Below are 23,900 nucleotides of genomic sequence, written 5' to 3' on the forward strand. Positions count from 1 at the left end.
AGATGAAATCAGTAGACTAACTTACAATTTCATTACAAATAACATAATACAACCTAATATGCAAGACAAACTACATTAACAAGAGAAAGAAAATTCAATCAAGCAACAGTACTAAGACTTCAGACTTGATACAAACTAACTACGTTACTTCATCAACAATGCGGCCACAAATCCAACAAACAATGCACAAGAAGCCAGAAAACACATCTTCATCTTCCTCAATTTCTCTTCTAAGTCTCTTGACTTGATCACTTGATAATTGTTTATAGCCTCCATAATATTCACCTTTTCCTTTAAGTTGACTCTTTCAATCTTAACAGCATCCAATGCCGAACTCAAATTACTGACTTTAACTGTAGCCACGTCCAACTGAGCCTTAATATTGCTTATTACCACCAACGCTCTATCCGGGAGTACTTCGTCGTGCCACTCCCAATACCCACAAGAATCAACCTGTCCGAACTAATCAAAAAAAGAACTTCAAATTTACAGCCATTATAAAAAGAAGTTAACTGATTTGTTTTAAGAATATCTAACAATTATGCACATTCAATAATAAAACTTACATCACGTTTAGGACACTTATAGAATCTTCTTCCTGGATTAAGGATTGTTGTTGAAGTGAAAGTGGGCAATTTCACTGCAATGACAGCTCCACTTGGACAAGTTACTACTTTCAGACATTCTAAATTCCTTTTCGGATTAAAATTAAGACTTACCTACAACTAAAATAAATAAGATAAGAGAGACTTAAGATTCACATAATCTATTGAAGAACCCAAAAATTGAAATAAGAACCCAAAGTAGCCTTTTTTGCTGAACAAGAATTACGGCGGATTGGGGGTATTTTTTATGTTTGAGATTTGTTTTAAGTTATTGGGTAGGTTTGGATCGGGCAGTGGGTTAGTTGTAAATAAATCGGGTAAAGAAAGGGGACATGTTATTTGTTCTTGTGTTGACACGTAGAGGACCGTCCAAACGAGGGATATTTATAAATAATAGTATGACGGTAGGGATTGAGGTGGCCAAATAATATAACGGGGGGCTTTTTTAAACCATTTTTGATAGTACAGGGATATATAAGACTCTTTTCCGTTTTTGGAATGATAAAATTGTTCCATTGGCATTGTCTAGGAATGTTTTTGACCCTTTGTGCAAAATTAAAAAATTAAAATAATTATGAAAAAAACAATATTCATCCCTAAATGAAGAATTTTTTCCTTTTTTGATTAAAAAAACCTTTTACCAAAAAATGACTATATATTAAACTCCGTTTGATAAGTGTTAGGGATTGGTGCATACTAGTGTCACTCAAACCGAGTCTGATTCTATTCACAGTCATATCCCGAGAAAGTTCTTGGTATCTTCTAATTTTCAACTGCTTCACCTATCATTAATATACATCTATTCTATTCATTGCCATTGACTTTGCTTTCAATATAGAAATCAGGCAGCAGAGCAAGTCAGCCAATTTAGAGACAATACAATAATGGAGGACACCACCAATGACTCTCCCCTTGTAAAAGGGGTAGTAATAATCACACTACCACCTCTTGATAATCCTTCTTTAGGCAAAACCATAACTGCATTTACACTCTCTGATTATTCACCACCCCAACACCAACAACAACAAGAACCACCACAACAAAGTCAATCTTCAGTTCCACAGCAAGATTCAACCACTGGCTTTTTTCATGTTTCTTTACAAAGATCGTTCCTTTTTCGCCCAAGAATCGTTCTTGGACTTTTGGGTATCTCTATAATTGCTTTATCATTCTGGTCTTCACTTTCACAAGAGACCTTTCTTGAATTAAGAGATGTGGACCGTGATGATCATAAGAGTTCCAACAGTTCTTTTATTCTTCCTTTGTATCCTAAGCGTGGTAGTGGGTGGAATTCAAGGACAGATGTTGAGATCAAACTTGGGAGGTTTGTGGATTTTAAACCTGATATCGTTACGGAGCTGGTCAGTGATCACGAAAAGATTGCAAAATCTGTGTCTGCTGCTACTAAATTAGACTCTTCTACTAATTTTCCAGCCAAGGGTAATATTCATTTGGATGGGTACGTACGTCTGATTGAAGTATATTTGATACTGATTTTAACTTGTTCCTGTATTTTATTTCATGATAATTTCTGAAATCATTGACTATTCCTCAATCTCAAACTAATTGGGGGTGCATTATGTGAATTTTTGATATCCATTGCATTGGTCCTTTACATATTTAGAGGAATATCATACAATTTTGACTATATGGTAATATAAGTTGTTCACTCCACTTCATAGTAAGAGGTTCTCACTTTTTCCTAAATAATCCTATGTTCTTCGAGGGTAAAATTGGCTGCAACCAATAACAAATACTAGCTTTGAAACTTTATGATTCCATGTAGAGAATTATCAGTTTGAAAAAGCAACTGCTGATTTCATTTTGCATTCTCATATATCTTCATTCACCTTATTGGAGTGCAGCCTCCTAACCCTCTTAAATTGCTTTCTTACCCTAACCATCTTATTGTGGAGGACAGTTATTATGTCGTTTTCATCCTCCTAAACTGAATAATTCACTACCTCGTTTCCCGTACAATTAACAACTGATGTATAAATAATTTCAAGCTTTTCTACTGTTAATCAAATACTTCAGCGTTCCCAGTCCATGTACGCTACAATTTGATGCCATAGCCCAAGTTCATGTAGTGTTGAAAGTTGCAGACTTTCTTTGCATAAGGTGAATATGAACATGTATCATAATAACTCCTTGCTAACTGCACTAATAGTAGTTAATTTCATTAGAATGGTAAATGCATTATGAACCATAATTTGAAATCTTGAGAAGACAGCATTATGGACCAGTAATGCAGTTACTCCACAACTCTGAGAGAAATGTAATCATATGGAAGGCCAAACTTGAACTTACAGCAATTGAAGCAATGACCGGATAAGGATCTGGGGCCTCATATAATTTCTGGTAAATGTTAAGAAAAGCATTTTCCCCGTACTTGGCTCTCTTGGTGAGATTGTCAACCTCTTCTTGGTATCCCTTGAGCAAAGAGTTGAACAAGCTCAACTTGTCTTCATTTGAAGCTTTTCTAAAATCTGCCAAGAGGTGGTAGAAAGAGCTTAAATAAAAGTCGAAGTAAGGGTAAATGACGACTAATGGTAGTTAAATAAGCGAATGGAAAGGTGCATCTAGCACCTCGAGTGCTCTCTGCAAGTTTTCGTCGGTTCTTCTGACTGTTCTCCTGATTTTCAGCTATCCTAAGACCTTGTTCATCCAGTGTACTCCTTTCTTTCTCCAAATCAAAGTCTGTAAAAAAAAAAACAAGCAAATGCGTCTTAAATTGTGCATAAAAAGTTAGCTTTTCTTAGACAAGATAAAAGATATCATGGGATATAGGGATGAATAAATTTATCCACAAACCAAGTCTTTTAAACAAGTAAAGTTCTAGGCTAGCAACACAACTGTAAAGGATTAAGTCAATAAGAATTCATGAAAAATGTACCACAAATAAAATTAAAAGGTCACAAAGAGCCACGTAAGCAGATTGAGCTGTATTCTCCATTACCCCACAGTTTTACCTCATCTCATCCAAACGGAAAAATCTAAATTAGTTAGAATACTGTCAGAGGCAGGTGTTCTTCATGATCAATCACGCCATCAAGACACAACAAAACACATTAGCAAAGCCAACCAGGAAAATGAAGACATTGTAAACACAGCCATGCAGTTTCCTTGCATTCTAAAGCTCAGCTACTTCACTAATACTAAGTGTCTTAAAAGACTGGGAGAGTTTTCATTTTATTGGGTTTTTATTAAGCGGCTTTTTTTTTAATAACTTGACTATTCCACCGAGTACCTGCTGCCTCCCACTGGCACAGGTACCGGTAATTCTGCCCAGTAAGGCTTGGACATATGAAAAGAAATTAGCTAGTTTCTTTTGGCATTTGAACCTGAGACCTCATGGTTTTCCCGCCACTTTGACCACTAGACTACATCTTTGGTGCAAAGAAAAGGAAAATAAAGGTTACACCAGCCGGGATTAAGCTGGTTTATTCAAGTAGTCTAATAAAAGGTTTATAATCATATTGGCAACAAAAATATTTGAGGCTCGCATCGTACTTCGTGGTCTTCTTGTGTGTTTTGCATCTCAAATTATATGCCACTTCATATAAATTAATACGACGGAAACTGCTACTCCTGCTTGTAATCATTAATCATTAGGATTTGATAATTACAGTAAAAAAGAAAGTACCTTTCCAGAAGCTGGCGACAGCAGCAAGAGGAGTAGAAGACGTTGTTGACTACCCCTTTTCTCTCTCCGGTCCTACTCGCGGGGAATCCATTGTTGATCCACCACAAATTCAGCTTTTTTGCTCTAACAAAAACTTCAATCTTCTCTTCCAATACGGAGCGAATGTTATGAAATGCTAGTTCTACTAGTTTTTTGATAGATCACAGATCTCGAACTTTCATAATCTGTGGTTCCTTCAGAATTATTTTTGTTGTACTCATAACAGAGGGAGACAGGAGTTAACGAAGAAACGGGTCCGGGTCTCCCACATTTGCTATTCGGGTCTTTTTACCACGCCCTTTTAAATTGTTTTAAAAAAATTATGGGAATTAAAATAACATCGAATAATTTAGTTTGTGTTATAAAATAAAGACTGTAAAGTAAATAAATCGAAGACAAGTATAGAGAGAGATTGATATTTTCATTCAACTTCAAAATTGATGTACATAGTGAACTGAAAACTCCTCTATTTATAGAAGAAAGGAAGCAGTTGCGAGACTTTTCTTGAGCTGCTTATAAGGTGTCTGCATGAGCTGCTTGCAACCTGCATGTTTAATAAGAAGCTGCTGCAAATCATTTCATTGAGTTGCTTGCAACCTGCCTGCATCAACTGCTTGTAGATAAACTTCAATAGAGTACCAAACGGATAATCTTCTTTAGGAAGATTATCTATAGCGGAGTAATAAATGGACATCCATATTTATAATTATTTTCATAATACTCCTCCTTGGATGTTCATCGAAAGATATTGTGCCTCGTTAAAACCTTATTAGGAAAAATTCAGTGGAAAAAATCCTAGTGAAGGAAAAAGAATACACATATTTAGTAATACGCAATTCTAGCTACCTCATTAAAAACCTTACAAGAAAAACCCTATTGGAAAAACTTTAGTAAGGAAAAAAGAGTACAATGCGTATTTCACCCCCTGATAAAAACCTTGTTCTAAATATTTGAGTCTCCGCATATCAATCTTGTATACCATCTTCTCAAAAGTTGAAGTTGGCAAACATTTAGTGGACAAATCTGCTGGATTGTCACTTGAACGGATTTGTTACACATCGATGTCACCAATTTTCTGAAGATCATGTGTGTAGAATAATTTTGGTAAAATGTGCTTTGTTTTATCTCCTTTTATAAATCCTCCCTTTAATTGGTCTATGCATGCAACATTGTCTTCGTATAATATTGTGGTTTTTTTTATCACATTCCAACCCACATTTTTCTCGAATAAAATGAATCACGGATCTCAACCACACGCATTCCCTATTTGCTTCATGAATAACTATTATCTCATCATGATTTGAAGAAGCAACACCAATAGATTGTTTTGTGAAGCAACATGATATGACAATACATCCACATGTAAACATATACCCGATTTGAGATCGAACTTTATGGGGATCAGATAAATAACCTGTATGTGCATAACCAATATGATCTTCACCACCTTTGTTAGCATTAACAAGATATACAAGTGCACCAATTGCACTGAGATAGAGTATTTCAGGACCAAGGAGTTCCTCATCCTCTTCTGGAGGTCAGAGCGGATCCTTATTCACTTCAAGTGATCGAACACCCATTTGGTGTACTTAATGGGTGCGCTTTGTCCATGTAAAAGCATTTAAGGATATTTTCTGTATAGACAGATTGATGGATAAAGATCCTGTCTACTAAATATTCAATTTGCAGTCTTCTGGAGTTCCTATGAGATTTATGTCATTAACATAAACAGCAAGTATAACAAACTCTGATGCTGTTTTCTTTGTAAAAATACATGGACAAATGCCATCATTTATATAACCTTCATTCATCAATTCAGTGAGGCGATTATACCACATGCGCCCTGATTGTTTTAAATCATACAAAGATTTTTGTAATCTGATTGAGTACATTTCTCGAGACTTTAAATTATATGCTTCAAGCATTTTAAATCCTTCAGAGATTTTTACATAAATTTGATCAAATAAGTCATATAGGTTATGACTTGCATCTAAATGGCATGACATCTTCAGCTGTCTGGACTACAGGTCTAATCCTCACAATATTGTGCACTATATTGTATCAAATATATCGTCGACGATCAGTTTGTATCGGTTCTTAAGCGACATAACTTGTTGAGATCTCATCACTTTCTTTATTTTCAGGTACATGAACTTCTTCTGGAGTTTCATGAAATGTTATGTCTTGGGATCTTCTAGAGCTCATTTCCTCCTTATTATAATCATTTTGATCCTATCCTTTTCAAGGGTTATTACCTTTGGAACCGATCTGTTTACTACGCTTCATGCGTACAGTAAACTTTATCCTTCAGGGACTTTAATTTTAATAGGAGCATTTGCAGCTGAAATATGATATTTAATTTTGGATCAGCAAATGCTTTTGGTATTTGACTTGAATTATGTTCTAAGTGAGGATCATATTAATGATAATTCGATTCAAATAGCATATTTTTCAGCTGTTTATTCCATCCCCAAATAGTAGAAAAACTAACTCATATCCCCAATCTTCTTTGAGAAACCTATCTTTCTGTATTGTGGTAGAGAAATTAATCATATACCACACATCAAAAGTTATTAAATAGTAAAAATATTTGGTTTCTGATCCTAAACCAATTGTGAGGGGAGGACTTATCATATTTTATTAGTCTGATGCATACAAGTGCTGCTGTATGCAATTTAGAAAATCTTAGACCAACACATGAGGCTTTGTTCTCATAAGCAATAATTTAGCCATTAATAGGAGGTATTCAATGCTAAACTAGCTTGTATATAAACCAACATCATCGATATGAACTATCTTGATTTCATAATCTGAAAATTATGCTCTTAATTGAGAAAGGCAATTTCAAATGGCAAACTGCAGGTTGACAATAAACACACATGTAACCATCTCATATATGCATCTATAAGTGGTTCACATGATAGGTGAATGTGCCCATATTCACCTTTTATATATTCCAGAATTCAGGAGTTTTAGTCCCAACTTTAGCTGGTATAATCAATTTATTATGAGAACAAGCAACACAAGAGAATTCTTGAAGAATCTTCTAGTTTTTCAGTATATGCTTATCTGAATTCTCAAATAGCTCATTTAAAAATGACAAATGAAAACTTCAAGTTTATCATGACATGTGCTATCTCTAAGTAAACTTCTGATTTACTATGTCATAAACTTTTGCATCAGTAAACTTCTAATTTACTATGGCTATTTTTGTATCAGTAAATTTCTAGTTTACAGTAGCTACTTTTGCCTCAGTAAAACTTCTGGTTTATTATGACTGCTTTTGCATTAGTAAACTTCTAATTCAGTGTGATACATGATATAGTATAAATTGAAGAATAAGGCGGGTCACTTCTCACATACATATTATTTTACCCTATATGATTGTAGAAACATGAAGATTTTCAATCTTTCAGTCATTTGTAGTCTCAATATGATAGCCATTTGTATTAGTAAACTTCAAGTTTACTACAACATATATTTTGACCATAATCATATAATATGAATGACATATTATTTGTATATAAGCTATTCAAGAGCCTTTATATATTATCCACAATTTAATATTTTTTAGACACTACTAATGTCATGTGTCTTCTAGACAAACAGTTAGCTCTTCAGGAGTTGTTGATACATTTTGTACAATCAATATTGATACATTTTGTACAATCAAATATTGCTCAGATACTTCTGGTATCATGAGAGAAAATCATAATCAAATAAACTATATAAAATAATTATTTAAGCACAAGAAAATACCTCTTCATAATATTTTCCTACTTCAGGAAGAAATTTCAATTGTGTTACTTCTCCAGGAGAAAATTTAAAATACGAAATATTGAGTATATATTTTCTCAATCATATTAACTCTTTTGAAGGTTAATTGTAATATATTTACTTCAAGAGTGTCATGACCCGAACCTGGGGGGCGAGATCGGCACCCAGTGCCTCACCTATCCTTGCGTATCAACTTGCGACTAAGGGACTCTGAACATATAATGTAATACTTTGGCCATGGGACACATTGCAAGACAATTGCGAATGCTGACTAAACATCAATATAAAGTTGGGCCGACAAGGCCGTCATAAATACTACGGTTGGCAAAGCAACAAAATATACATAAAAGGCCTACAAGCCCAACATACTGCACTAACTGATAGGATATGTCTACAAGCCTCTACTGATGGATATACTGTGATCGGAACATGGCCCTGACCTACTCATAGCATATATACATATATACACAAGATGTACATAAAGCTCTAGACCTGGCAACTCCGAAGGGCATGGAGCTTACTGATGGAGCTGAACTCGGACAACACCTAATGAGGAGGTCTACCCATCTATCTGTCTGAACCTGCACGCATGAAATGCAGCGCCCCCAGAAAAGGGAAGTCAGTACGAAATAATGTACCGAGTATGTAAGGCAATATACTGAAAGCTGGAACTGAACTGATAATATAATTACTGAAAGTAACTGAGAGTCAAAGATAATCTAAAGATATACTTACCTGTTGATACTGACTCAACTCTCTCAATATAGTAAATAAAATAGCTGTCCGTCCCTATAAGGCTTGGTATATATACAACTCCTCTGCCGTAGTAGGCTCGCTCATAGGCGCTCAGCCATACTAGGCTCTGTATCTCGGCCAACTGGGCTCGCTCATAGGCGCTCGGCCACAGTAGGCTCGGTATATAACTTACCATCTGATCAGAGGTTGCCCAATAGGGGCCTGCCCATCGATTATAGCTCGATGGTAATGAAAATACTATAATACTGTATATCTAGGCTCTCTACTCTCTTGACTAAAAGAAGACAATACTCAATTAAATATGAAGTCCCGATAAGGAGAATACTGTAATTTATGATACTAGGATAATGTATATAAATTCGGGAATATGAACTTCTCTTTATGCTTCGTTATCAAACAGATGTAATTACGAGATCATGCCAAAATGAAGGAAGGACTTAGCCTTAGCATACCTGGGCCGACTCTCTTGACAATCCCTCTAACACACGTCAATTGCGACAACACATAACGGCGGATCGAAGTAGGGAAAAATCCGTACGATATTCTTGAGAAGGATGCACCGTACTCCCTTATAATTGCAAAATCCCGTTGCTATATTTTCATACGAATTTGTTGAGCATTCATCCATTACTTTTTGTAGTGTAGTATGAACTTGATGAAGTAATTCACATTACTATTGAAAAATCTGATCATTTTAAGTGTGACCCTTCTTTATTTGGTGATTTTAGAGAAGATTTTGTATTAGTGGGTGTGGGCCCCACTTGTGGTTTAGTTGGCTAAAGACACCTCCAAGTTTGCCACCCTTTTCTTGAATTCAAGAGTCATGTTTATTTAAGATATTTGGCTGCCACGTTAATCTCCATTAGGCTTATCCAAAATATTTTAATTAATTACCAATACCTTAATTAACTTGGTAATTTCCCACTAATTTAATAATTAACTAATTACCCACATAATTAAGAATTATCTCAAATTACTTAAAATACTACTCACCTTTAACATACATTATACACCTTAATATCATGGCCATGTAGTACCTTATATGACACTAGTCCATAAATACCGGGTATTATAGCTCGGACCGTATTTTATCCCAAATTATCAAACTTCGACGAAACTCAGTTTCTTCGATTTGCTTACCCTCTCACCTTCACGAATTTACTTATCCCTTGTTTGAAATAGCATAATAATTATAATCCCAAAATAATCTCATTCCCGAGCTTACGTCGATTAACTTACGACGAAACTTTAACGTACAAAAATTGCGGGATGTAACATCTCATTTCCGAGCTTTCATCAATTTATTTATGGCGTAATTTCACGTACAAAGAAATATGGGGTGTAACATTATTCCCCCTTTGGAACATTCGTCCTCGAATGTTGACTGATGCACTTATCATTCTCATAACCCATAGCTCTTGCGAATGCTTTAATATTCTCCTTGCCATTTAGGCAACTATTCTTTGAATAAATCCACGACTTCTAGTTAGAATCCTTCTAATCTCATAACTGTTGTTACCTTCTATCATGCAGCATGTACGTCTCTAACTTTGTATGTGCGCCTATGCGACTCTTCTCTCCTCTTTCCTCCAGCTTTTAGCCAATCTTTAAGCCTCACTTTATGAACATATACTAAATTATAACAAGATGTCCCTCTGGGCATCATTAGATTTACTACATCTAAGTAGGCCATACTATACCATTACTCTTACTTCGATTTATCGTTACTGAGATCTGCTACCAACTCTAGGTTACTCTCGTTGCTTATCCTATATGTATAAATCTAAGTCCTTTAATGCTTCTTCCTTACCGTTTATCTTAAGAATGATTACCTAATCTCATCTCATACTTTGTAACTCTTATCCATCCGTTGTTGATTCACCTTAATATTAATCTGCAATCTACTACTGATAACATGAAACCTCTTACGTAATACATTGTCACTAGGGCTTATGTCTCATTGGAAGTGATTAAACTGATTCACCTGGGGGCGATACTATACTTCCATAACCGTATTTCATAGTATCCCAATGTGATTCACCTTACGTGGGTATTTTCATCCCGTATAGTTCATGAAATCCCTTTTTTCATTCTTCAAATTATTACTTAATCGAAGGCCCAAACGTCATCCTTTATCTTTCACAATTACACCCTCATTCTACTACTAGGGCAGCATTCCATCTCTTCTAAATGGTATTAGTCTTAGACTTCTTTGAGTTCATTCAGGCTATACAGAACACTCTATAACTTAGGTAAACCATCATCTCTCTTGTTTTCATGGGCTTAATCCTAAGGACTTATCCATTTTCGTCACCTTCTTACTTGCCTTTTCTTATCCTTACTCCTGTCTTTCTAAAACCTTGTCGCTCTACCATACTTTAGCTTGCGATCTACATATATCTATCTATATTACTTGTAACCTCCCTTCAACTTGCTTTCACCATAGACTTCCTTATGTTATTCTGGATATCAAGCGAGACATCGTATTATCTCCAACTCTTCTTTACTCTCTTGAATAGATCTCTCGGTGCCTAGAAACCATAGTCTAGAAGATATGCCACTAATGATACTGCTATCATTCCTGGATACTGAATCCCAACGCTTCTAGCCCTCTATCTGAAGTATGGATTATTCACAACCTTCTGCACCTGAGTATCTCGTACGTTGTTCATCTTTACCTTACTTACCTTAAAATCTCGCATCTTATCTTCTATCTCTTTCATAACCCCACTTCCACATAGGTATGATTTACGTCCATAACTTGAAACTCTATTATAATACTTGCACCTCTGGCACATACGCAATCTAGTGGGAGCTTCATACTGACTTCTTATGAGACTGGTACTTTTCTAATTGGCTTTATCGTAGAGCCGTTATAGAATATGGTTGTTGTTCTATCTCTCTTGCACCTCTGATATTAAGATTGATTCTGCTATGTTCTCAATCATAATTTCTATAATTCTCTGGGTCCAATAATCAGACTCCTGATCTACTTATTTGATTAAACTCTTTAGTTTCCTCTTTCTTCTGATCAGCCTTCATGTAGGCTTAAGCTATCTTCCGATCTACGGCTCCTAGTATTAGTTATTACTTTAGCCTTTCATGGGCGCTATGAAATATCCATGATACAATCTTCTAACAATTCAATCCTTTGTCTATGCCCTGAGCTCAATTCTTTCTTTTAACTTATACCGGAGTCTTCTACGGCTGTATGAATGTCAACATATATGCTGCATGGATAATACTCCAAATTATTATGTGTGTTCATAACATAACTAACTCCGGATCATTAATCGAATAATTCTTTTCGTTCCTTCTCAACTTTCTTTAAATGCAAGCAATTGCTTTTCATGGTTGTTCTGCCACTTGTTCCGTGCATACTTAACTTATATTAGTGCCCATATATATTGGAATTCCATACAACTCATATAATCTTGAATATCACTTCTGATTTTTACTTCTCGTCCATTAGCCACGGTAGGTGCCACTTTCTTATGGAGTGCATACAACGTTGTTGTGAGACTGTTGTTATAAGATCACTTCCTCTTTAGGTCACTGAGCTTAGGTTGAAGCCTTACTCCTTACTTCCGCAGCTAGTCTTTCATTGTAGTACTTAGGGAGGACCCTCTGATTCTTGTAATGTTGCGAGCTTGTTATATTGTATACCCGAAGAAGTTTTCGATGTTCTTACTCGTCTATAAATATCCGCAGTTACATACCTCTGTGCTCGTGCGATTGCTTTTGAAATGAAGTTTTGACTGTCTTCCAAGTGGCATTCTCTTTTATTTCCGTAATACTCATACGATACCTTTAACTATCCCAGCTCCTATCTGAATATTTGTCAAGGGTTCTGATGTCATATCTGCGAGACTAAATTCCCCATGCTGGGGTTCACTATGTTCATCTTGCATGATCTGCTGATTTGTCGGTAACCTCTTGTCTAGCCATGACTAGGCTCTTCCTGAATTAACTACTAATTACTCGTTGACCCATTCTCATATCAATATCCCGCAAAATCTTTCTTGGGTTATTTTCTTTGTCCAACTTACCTCTTGCACTGGCTCCTTATTTATCAATAACATTCCGGGCAGGAACCCTTATTTCCTTTCCTTGATGTCGTGCTTGCATAATATTCTGGAATCGTAGCATATCTATAGGATTCGGATAAATGCAATCTCATTCCTTTTTTATTTTTATCGCATTCTTCCTTTGCCATTCCATAATTACTAGAACCACGTAATTCTGACTTAATGCCACATCACTCCATATTCCCCCCTTTAGGGGCGTACTAAGATTTAGAGCCACGACGATCTACCTATAGATGTTTTACCCCTTCCTCTTTGGCATCTTTTCACATCATCGATGACCTTTTCCTTCGTCTTTGGTAATCCTTCTATACTAAGGATAACAAAATTCTTTATCCACGAGGGTGACACTTAGTGTAACTGGCACACATAGTCCCTTAAGCTTAACTTTGCTCGCATTGCTTGCTCTAGGGAAGCGTCTTCCTGAATGACCTTTAAAGGTTATTCTTCTATCGTCCATTCTGTTATCGCTGGAACGCAATCTCTAAAATTTTCACGATGCCGACTATTATCAAATCACTTAGTCCCTAATTCATGCTTAGTTTATCTTGTTCACCAGTCCATACTGATTTATATTACTCTGGGGTCTAACTTTTCCTCCTGGTAATCACGTTAGAGTCACGAACTTATTTCTCGAAATGAGGATATGACTTTATGGCCTATTCTCTTTTGTTGCCCCAAGGCCTGTCACCTCTCGTCTCTTCCTTCACTTGACTATAGACTCTGTAATACTATCATTTTTTTTTGATTTACCGTTGTCATCCATGTATCACATCCTACTCATAATGCTTCATTAACTCTCTTCTTATTTCCCTACTAACATCTCTGTCTATCATTTTATTTTGAAAATTCCAACAAGACATTCTTTTGCTTTTAGCTCCCCTTGCTCCATCCCCTGGCTCTTCGGGTTGCCTAACATTCTTTCTCTACTAGGGATGGGAGCCACACTAAGGTAATATTTATCCCTTCAAGGCTTCCAGTGCCTATCTTTGTAGTACTCATATTTGGTTATACTATTTTAGAGTACACCATCTGGGTGTCTTACAAGGAGATCTATTAGCACATTCACAATATCCTTTGGAATGTCAGCTAACGCTAACAATCCATCCAACATTTTGGGTTACTTTAACCCCAGCTGGATCCTGATATCCCGTCCTTCTCTTAAATTATATTTGTTGGCTCCCATGGAGCATAACTGAGATGGGTGTGACTAATTGTACATACCTCTATTACAATTGAAGGTAACTCAAAAATGCTTATATTTCTCTACTTGAATTGTAGATACTATTAATCTTCATTAACTAGTTACCTCGTACCCTTTTTCACCTTGCTTCTTTTACTTGCTGAAACTTGTGTCAACCTTCCGATTCTCTTATTCCTTTTTACCGTAAGAGTGGATAAACATTCTAGCCTTAGGGATCCTTATCAAGAAGCTTACACGTCTTAGTACACACATGATCTGCTGAATACCTCATATTTATCCATCATAAGCATGATGCAAAAATCGAGTTCCTCTGACTCAACTCTTTCATAGCTATATCTCTTACCAACCGCCCTTCTGGATGTAGGCATCGTCGTATTGTGAATAAGATAGAGTTTAAGAAATTGAGTTCTATAACTGAGCTCTACCACACGATCTAGAGTAAGAAGAAAGAATGACAGTCCTAAGTGCACTGTAGCCTCCTGCTTATAAGTGTGGTGCACGACACACCCATAAACAAGACTCTACTAGACACGGCTTGTAGACTCCCTAGGATAGAACTGCTCTGATACCACTTTTGTCACGACCCAAACTTGGGGGGGGGGGGCGAGACCGGCACCCGGTGCCTCACCTATCCTTGCGTACCAACTTGCGACTAAGGGACTCTAAACATATAATGTAATACTTTGGCCATGGGCCACATTGCAAGACAATTGCGAATGCTGACTAAACATCAATATAAAGCTGGGCCGACAAGGCCGTCATAACTACTACGACTAGCAAACCAACAAAATATACATAAAAGGCCTACAAGCCCAACATACTGCACTAACTGACAAGATATGTCTACAAGCCTCTACTGATGGATATACTGTGATCAGAACAGGGCCCCGACCTACTCATAACATATATACATATATACACAAGATGTACATAAAGATCTAGACCCGGCAACTCCGAAGGGCATGGATCTTACCGATGAAGCTGAACTCGGGCAACACCTAATGGGGAGGTATACCCGTCTGTCTGTCTGAACCTGCACGCATGAAATGCAGCGCCCCCAGAAAAGGGACATCAGTACGAAATAATGTACCGAGTATGTAAGGCAATATACTGAAAGCTGGAATTGAACTGATAATATAATAACTGAAAGTAACTGAGAGTCAAAGATAATCTGAAGATATGCTTACCTGCTGATACTGACTCAACTCTCTCAATATAGTAAGTAAAATAACTATCCGGTCCTATAAGGCTCGGTATATATACAACTGCTCTGCCATAGTAGGCTCATTCATAGGCGCTCGGCCATACTAGGCTCTGTATCTCGGCCAACTAGGCTCTCTCATAGGCGCTCGACCATAGTAGGCTCGGTATAATACTTACCATCTGATCAGAGGTTGCCCAATAGGAGCCTGCCCATTGATTATAGCTCGATGGTAATGAAAATACTGTAATACTGTATATCTAGGCTCTCTGCTCTCTTGATTGGAAGAAGACAATACTCAATTAAATATGAAGTCCTGATAAGGAGAATACTGTAATTTATGAGACTAGGATAATGTATATAAATTCGGGAGTATGAACTTCTCTTTATGCCTCGTTATCAAACACATGTAATTACAAGATCATGCCAAAATGAAGGAAGGGTTTAACCTTAACATACCTGAGCCGACTCTCTTGACAATCCCTCTAACACACGTCAATTGCGACAACATGTAACGGCTGATCGAAGTAGGAAAAATCCGTATGATATTATTGAGAAGGATTGCACCGTACTCCCTTAGAATTGCAAAATCCCATTGCTACATTTTCATACAAATTTGTTGAGCATTCATCCGTTACTTTTTGTAGTGTAGTATGAACTTGATGAAGTAATTCACATTACTATTGAAAAATCTGATCATTGTAAGTGTGACCCTTCTTTATTTGGTGATTTTAGAGAAGATTTTGTATTAGTGGGCGTGGGCCCTACTTGTGGCTTAGTTGGCCAAAGACACCTCCAAGTTTTGCCACTTTTTTCTTGAATTCAAGAGTCATGTTTATGCAAGGTATTTGGCTGCCACGTTAATCTCCATTAGGCTTATCCAAAATATTTTATTTAATTACCAATCCCTTAATTAACTTGATAATTCCCCACTAATCTAATAATTAACCAATTACCCATATAATTAAGAATTATCTCAAATTACTTAAAATACTACTCACCTTTAACATACATTATACACCTTATTGTCATGGTCATGTAGTACCTTGTATGACACTAGTCCATAAATACCAGGTATTATAGCTCAGACCGTATTTTATCCTAAATTGTAAAACATCGACGAAACTCAGTTTCTTCGATTTGCTTACCATCTCACCTTCACGAATTTACTTATCCCTTGTTTGAAATAGCATAATACTTATAATCCCAAAATAATCTCATTCCCGAGTTTACATCAATTAACTTACGACAAAACTTTAAAGTACAAAAATGCAGGATGTAACATCTCATTTCTGAGATTTCATCAATTTATTTATGGCGTAATTTCATGTATAAAAAAATATGGGGTGTAACAAAGAGCACGTTCATATTTACGGCTTTATTAATATTATCACATTCACTTCAGGGAATGGATTAATATTTATCAAAAGTTCTCTTCCTTCAGGAGATAGAACATAATTATCTGAACGTGCATAATCACATCAAATTGTGATTCTTCGAACCTCTTTTAAGATATTTGCTACTTTAGAAGCAAATCGAGGTATGTATATAATATAGAGAATGTTCTCTAACTTATCTTCATTGTGACCATAACAAGCCTAAATTATCACTTCTGGTGGTCATAGGCATATAAGACTTTTGGTGATTATCAAAATTTAGTTACAATGAGATATATGAAACATAGCCGCTTCTGGTGGCCGTACTCTGCTGGAGTTCAAGTGAACCATGAAGTTAAGTCATAACTAGACTTAAGAAATATTACCATTGTTGGTAATTATATATTTCTCATAAACTCTGCTGGAGTTTAGATGGATCTGACATTGTTATTCACCTTTTAATCCTTCACTAAATTATCAAGGAGGAAATAAGTACAAAAATTGCAATTGTATAAGTATACATAGTCCCCAACTGTTTGCCACATAAACTACATGTGTAGTCTCGCAACCATATAATAGCTTAAGTAAAATCAATTTTTCTTTCCAATTTTGCGAGACCGCATCCAAGTAAAATGACATCTGCATCATTAGTTGGCCAGAAAGACATGATGAACATGCATGATAAACATATATTTAGAAAAACAAACTTCATACCTTGGAGTATTTGCTCAAGATGGTAGAGTCCCGTGCTGTACCTTGGAGTATTTGCTCGAGATGGTAGAGTCCCGTGCTGATAACGTATTATAAAATAAAGACTGTAAAGTAAATTAATCGAAGACAAGTTGTCACGACCCAAAATCCAACTAGTCATGATGGCACCTAACCCAACCTGTTAGGTAATCCAATTACCAACTATTCAATTCCAATAATAATTATTAAAGCAATTTAAGTGAATAAAGGTCTTAATCTTATACAATCCCCAAGAACTATTAGTACAAATCATGAGCTTCTAAGAATAGAGTTTACAAAACGGAAATGAAATAAATACATAGTCTGTTTGAATAGTACATAAATAGAGCTTTTATAAATCTAAGGCTACAATGAACAAGAGGCAGCTACAACAGGAACGCAGGTACATCTTCAAATCCCGCAACCATCGAGCACAGCAACAACAATAGCCAATATCTGCACGCAATGTGCAGAAGTGTAGTATCAGTACAACCGACCCCATGTACTGAGTAAGTAACAAACCTAGCCTTAGGTTAAAAGTAGTGGTGAGCTTCTACCTAGGTCGGGTCCAAAACCAATAGTCCACAACAGTCCATAACAACGTAAAACAAATAATACCAGAAGTAACTCAAAGATAAAATGCTCAGCTAAATCACAATTTCTAAAAATAGTTCTTCCTTTCAAGTACATCAGTAAAAACCCAAATTATTTACCGAAGTTGCCAAAAATATGAATAAGTTTGAAAACAATAATTTTCCCAAAAATCTTGTCCAAAATAAGTAAGATGTTTCATTTCCTTTCCAGATAACCAGTGTACAACAAATGCATCACTATGCCCATCTGTCAATATGTGTGAGAAATCATGAATGATGTGATGCTGTACAGTATGAGGAAAATGCATCTCTATGCCTGTATGTCATATGTGCATGCCAATGCGACGTAACTCAGTGATAAAATCATAAACAGCCCCTCGGGCAGACCTCACAATTACTCGTATATAGCCACTCGGGCTTACCTCACAATCACTCATAAATAACCCCTCGGGCATACCTCACCATCTCTCATGCCTCTCGGTCACTCAGCACTCGACACTCGCACTCAGTAGGTACCTGCGCTCACTGGGGTGTGTACAGACTCCGGAGGGGCTCCTACAGGCCAAACACTATAATCTGCACGGACAACTCATGTGCTGTACGGACAACTCACGTGTCATAATATCAATATCTGGAATCGCACGGACAACTCACGTGCTTCACAGACAACTCCAGGCTATAGTAAGCCAAGCTGACCCACTGCGACGTGCAACCTGATCCCATAATCATCCTCACAATCAGGCCCTCGGCCTCACTCAGTCATCAATCTCTCCAGTCTCTCGGGCTCACAGTGTCATGATACTAGCCCGAAAATAATGGTATGATGCATCAATAAATAACAACAGTGACTGAGATATGATATGCATGTGAATGAGTATGACTTAGTATGTAATGCAATGTAAGCAGATTACTCAACAACAAAAATGACCTCAGTGGGTCCCAACAGGATAAGCATGTAGCTTAGACATAGTTTCTAACATAATCACAGCTCGATAACTCTAATACGTAGAGATTTCATGATTTTAGACAAGATCAGGTTACTACGCAATACCACAGAAATAATAGAATTCACAGTTCACACCATGCACGCCCACACGCCGTCACCTAGCATGTGTGTCACCCCAAAAACCAAACACATAACACGTATATTCAGGGTTCATACCCTCAGCTCTAAGATTAAAAGAGTTACTTATCTCGAACAAGCTAATACCAATAACGAGCAAGCCAAACGATGCTCCAAAGATGCCATCCCGCGCGTTCCAACCTCCGAAGGCTCGAAACTAACCAAAAACAACTCAAGTACATCAAACAATGCTAAAGGAACCAATCCAGATAGAAAAAGATCAAATCTTGAATCAAAAACCCAAAACCGGCCAAAAGCCCAGCCTGGGCCTGCACCTCAGAACCCGACAAAATTTATAAAATCCAATACACCTATTTAATTACGAGTCCAACCATACTAGTTTCATTCAAATCCGACTCCAATTCGATGTTCAAAACTCAAAAATTCATATTATGAAACTTTAGGCCAAAACCCCCAATTTACTCTTTAAAATTCACAATTCAATTACCAAAAACTAAGGTAGATTCATGATATAAAATTAAAAAATGAGTAGAGAACACTTACCCCAGTCCACAAGATGAAAATTGCTTCAAGAATCGCCTCAATCCGAGCTCCATAGCTCTAATAATGTAAAAATGGCTGAAACCCTCGAAATAGAGTTCTTATAATCTGCCCAGACGTCCCTCTTTCACGAACGCGGAAAACCCATTGCGTTCGCGATGAACAAAATATCCTGCCACCAAAACACTCTACGCATTCGCGGTACACCCCACGCGAATGCGATGACCATAGATGCCCCAGCTTCGCGAACGCGACTTACCTTTCGCGATCGCATAGAAGAATCTTCCAACTCCCAACTGCCAAACCTCAACACTACGTGAACGCATATCCCTGCACGCGGACACGAAGAACACCACATCAACCCACCGCGAACGCGACCAAGGAAGCACGAACGTGAAGAACAAACCACTGCATTGACCAAAATACTCATCGCAAACGCGTTGCTCCATCCGTGATCGCGAAGCACAGCTGAAACACCAAAAAAATAGCAATAACAACATGGTCCAAAATAGTCCGAACACGTCCGAAACTCACCCGAGCCCCTCGGGACCCCGTCAAAATATACCAACAAATCTCATAACATAACACGGACCTACTCGAGGCCTCAAAACGTACATAATAACATTGAAACAACGAATCACACCTCAACTCGAAATCAATGAACTTTGAAACTTCAAACTTCCACAACCGATGCCGAAGCCTATCAAATCACGTCCGATTGACCTCAAATTTTGCACACAAGTCACATTCGACATTATGGACCTGCTCCGATTTCCAGAATCGAAATCCGACCCCGATATCAAAAAGTCCACTCCCAGTCAAACTTTTCAAAATTTCAACTTTCGCCATTTCGAGTCAAATTTAACCACGGACCTCCAAATCACAATCCGGATGCGCTCCTAAGTCCAAAATCACCCAACGAATCTAACGGAACCATCAAAATTTCAATCCGAGGTCAAATGCTAAAAAGTCAAACTGGGTCAACTCTTTCGAATTTAAAACTCCCTAGTTGAGAATCATTCTTCCAAATTAGTTCCAAATAACCTGAAAATCAAAACTGACGATTCACACAAGTCAAAATACCTCATACGGAGCTACTCACGCCTGTAAACTACCGAGCAAAGTGCAAATGCTCAAAACGACCGGTCGGGTCGTTAAACAAGTATAGAGGGAGATTAATATTTTTATTCAACTTCAAACTGATGTACATAATGAACTGAAAACTTCTCTATTTTATAGAAGAAAGAAAGCAGTTGTGAGGCTTTTCAGGAAGCAGTTGCGAGGCTTTTCTTGAACTGCTTGTAAGCTGTCTGCATGAGCTGCTTGCAACCTGCTTGTTTAATAAGAAGCTTCTGCAAATTATTTCACTGAGTTGCTTGCAACCTGCCCGCATCAGCTGCTTGTAGATAAACTTCAATAGAGTACCAAACGGATAATCTTCTTCATGAAAATTATCTATAGCGGAGTAATAAATGGACATCCATATTTATAATTATTTTCATAACAGTTTGAAAAAAAGAAGAAGAACATTGAATAATTTACTAACCCTGTACCGTTAGGGATCATTGGGTCACATAATAGTTAGCAAGACATTGTTTTCTGTACTTGATAATAATTTAAGATTATTATACTAGATAATTATGCGGTGAATTATATCAAATTTATGATATATTACCATTAAATACTAGTATTATCCAAAAACTGCTACAAACATAATGCTTAAATTATATAATCCTTAACCAAACATGTTATGATATAAATAATAATTTTTTTAAGCATCAATCAACAACTTAATAATTTTGTAATGAAATTATATTTGATAATGAGTTTAACCATTCAACATCTAATAGAATAATAATAACATAGATATAAACTTGATAACAATTTGGTCTTAAAACTTTAACTAGAATGTTAAATGGTCGAATGATCTATATCTTTAATTGTTATTGTTAGCTCATAAGGGCAAAATCAAACCTCTTTGGAAACGTTAAGGGTAGGTGGACATTTTTAAAGGAATGATAAAATTGTTTCATTGGCATAGTCTAGGAATGTTTTTGACCCTTTGTGCAAAATTAAAAAATTAAAATAATTATGAAAAAACTAGATTCATCCATAAATGAAGAATTTTTTTCCTTTTTGATAAAAAAAAATATTTTACCAAAAAATGACTATATATTAATCTCCGTTTGATAAGTGTTAGGGATTGGTGCATACTAGTGTCACTCAACCCGAGTCTAATTCTATCCAAAGTTGGGGGCAGGGGGAATTAAATTATAGTACTTTTGAATAATTAAAGCAATTTATAAGATAAAAGTGTTAAGATTGGTGTAAAAATGACACTTTTATTGTTAGTATTTAATATTTATAACTAGGTTTTAAAAAAAAAGGAAAAATGCATAAGATGCAACCTGTAGTTTACCAGAAAAATCAGTTTCACACTCAACCTTTACGGATATCCTAGTACCTCCCTATCCGTATTCAAATTGAATTTAATACCACCTTCTGAAACATAATACCACTTTCACAGTATAAAGTGCATCACACGCGCATGCCACGTCAGCATCATCTGTTTTTAACTTTTATTTTCCTTTTTTTTATTCACACATTTTTTTGTCTTCTTCCACACCCACCACCAAACCTCTATTACCACCAATAACACCACCATCACAAACCCAATCACCACCAATTTTATTAGTCACCACCAAATCTACACCACCGATTTCACTGCCAAATTCATCATCATTAATTTCATCAACCATCACCAAACTCATTAAATTGTATATTAAAATGACGAATTTCTGTTGCAAGTTAACGATATGCTTAAAATCGATTTCAAAAGAACTCATTTCCATCAAACACCACAAACCCATTAAACTGTATGTCAAATTGACGCATTAGATGGTGGTGGATTTCCAAATCACAATTTCATATATATATATATATATATATATATATATATATATATATATATATATATCACCATAAATCCCACAACAAGCGTCGTGATGGCTGTACGTCACCAGTCATAAGACATATCAAGCCATTTAATGGGCGCATGTCATCCTCGTGATGGACAAAATTGATTCCTCGAGTGCCTTGACTGCTAGTATGTACCTTTCACTAAATGAAAATCCCATACAAACTGCATAGTCTCTAATACCACCAACAATCTTCAGATCTACATCCACCTCATGACCCTACCATGATTGTGACGATTAGGTAATTAATTAAAGCTTCTTAAGATCATACTTATCAACCAGATGTCAAAACCTACTGCACCCCCATGTGCACAACTGAGTGATCTCTCAATACTTCCGCATCCTCGATTTGGACGACACGTTGTAGGAATGGTTGAGCAACTCTAGATCCCTTATAACCCCTCTGTAGTATCATGAACCATTGACGCATAGTTGATACCGAGTGCACAATTTTATACACGAGTGGATGCAAAATAACATAAGATATATGCTTCAAGCTGAACAAATACCGCACAATAAGGAATGAAAAAAGTGAAAAAATTTCCTACTAGCTCTGTAGCCTCTCGAAGATAAGTACAGACGTCTCCGTACTGATCCGCAAGACTCTACTAAACTCGTTCGTGACTCATAGAACCTATGAACCTAGAGCTCTGATACCAACTTGTCACGACCCAAAATCCTACCACAGGCATCGTGATGGCACTTAGTCTCTAGACTAAGTAAGTCGATTACAATTGCAATTCAAGCCAATTTTTTTAAATAGATAATCGAGACCAAAAGCGGAAACAAATATAAAAACCTCCCAAGACTGGTAATACTGAGTCACGAACTCTAACTGAATACATGGAATGATCTCAATGATCGAATAATCAATATTGTTTGATTAATAATTAACAGTACAATAAAATGAAAAGACTCCAAGGGACTGCGACGACCAAGCAGCTCTACCTTGAATCCTTGCGATCACACTTTAACTCTGTCCTAGTCAGATATCTCCAACACCTGGCTCTGCATAAAAATGTGCAGAAGTGTAGTATGAGTACACCACAGTCGGTACCCAGTAAGTATCAAGACTAACCTCACTGGAGTAGTGACGAGGTACAGTCAAGACACTCACTAGTCTAATAACCTGTGCAATATAGTATACAAAAATAATAGGAAACAAATAACAATGATGTCAACAATAATCAACAGTAATATATACACTAGGGAGACAAGAACACCATAAATATTATGCAATAAATAATAAATACAAGTACAACCAATTAATCAAGTCATTCCAATATA

The 23,900-nt window shown here is 36.6% G+C and overlaps 1 protein-coding gene across 1 annotated transcript; it reads right to left on the reverse strand.

The window, feature by feature from the left end:
• Nucleotides 1-8: 8 nt before the first annotated feature.
• On the reverse strand, nucleotides 9-22,406 carry LOC107800353 (uncharacterized). The gene is made up of 5 exons (XM_075242696.1): nucleotides 22,266-22,406; nucleotides 4,252-4,300; nucleotides 3,195-3,305; nucleotides 2,916-3,094; nucleotides 9-462 (listed from the first exon to the last, which is right to left on the reverse strand). The coding sequence occupies exons 1-5, from the start codon at nucleotides 22,404-22,406 to the stop codon at nucleotides 145-147; spliced, it is 798 nt and encodes a 265-aa protein (XP_075098797.1). The 3' UTR covers nucleotides 9-144.
• Between the last annotated feature and the right edge of the window lie 1,494 nt (nucleotides 22,407-23,900).

The sequence above is a fragment of the Nicotiana tabacum genome, chromosome 22 (genome assembly GCF_000715075.1).
Source record: "Nicotiana tabacum cultivar K326 chromosome 22, ASM71507v2, whole genome shotgun sequence".
NCBI lineage: Eukaryota > Viridiplantae > Streptophyta > Magnoliopsida > Solanales > Solanaceae > Nicotiana > Nicotiana tabacum.

What these genes read in the sequence shown, in the direction of transcription:
- LOC107800353 (XM_075242696.1), bottom strand. Translation starts at nt 22,406, where the DNA reads ATGAGTTTGGTGATGGTTGATGAAATTAATGATGATGAATTTGGCAGT. An exon ending in GTGGTAATAGAGGTTTGGTG is followed by an intron (nt 4,301 to 22,265) that starts GTGGGTGTGGAA and finishes GAAAAGGGGTAG; the next exon opens with TCAACAACGTCTTCTACTCC. An exon ending in ACTTGCAGAGAGCACTCGAG is followed by an intron (nt 3,095 to 3,194) that starts GTGCTAGATGCA and finishes ACCTCTTGGCAG; the next exon opens with ATTTTAGAAAAGCTTCAAAT.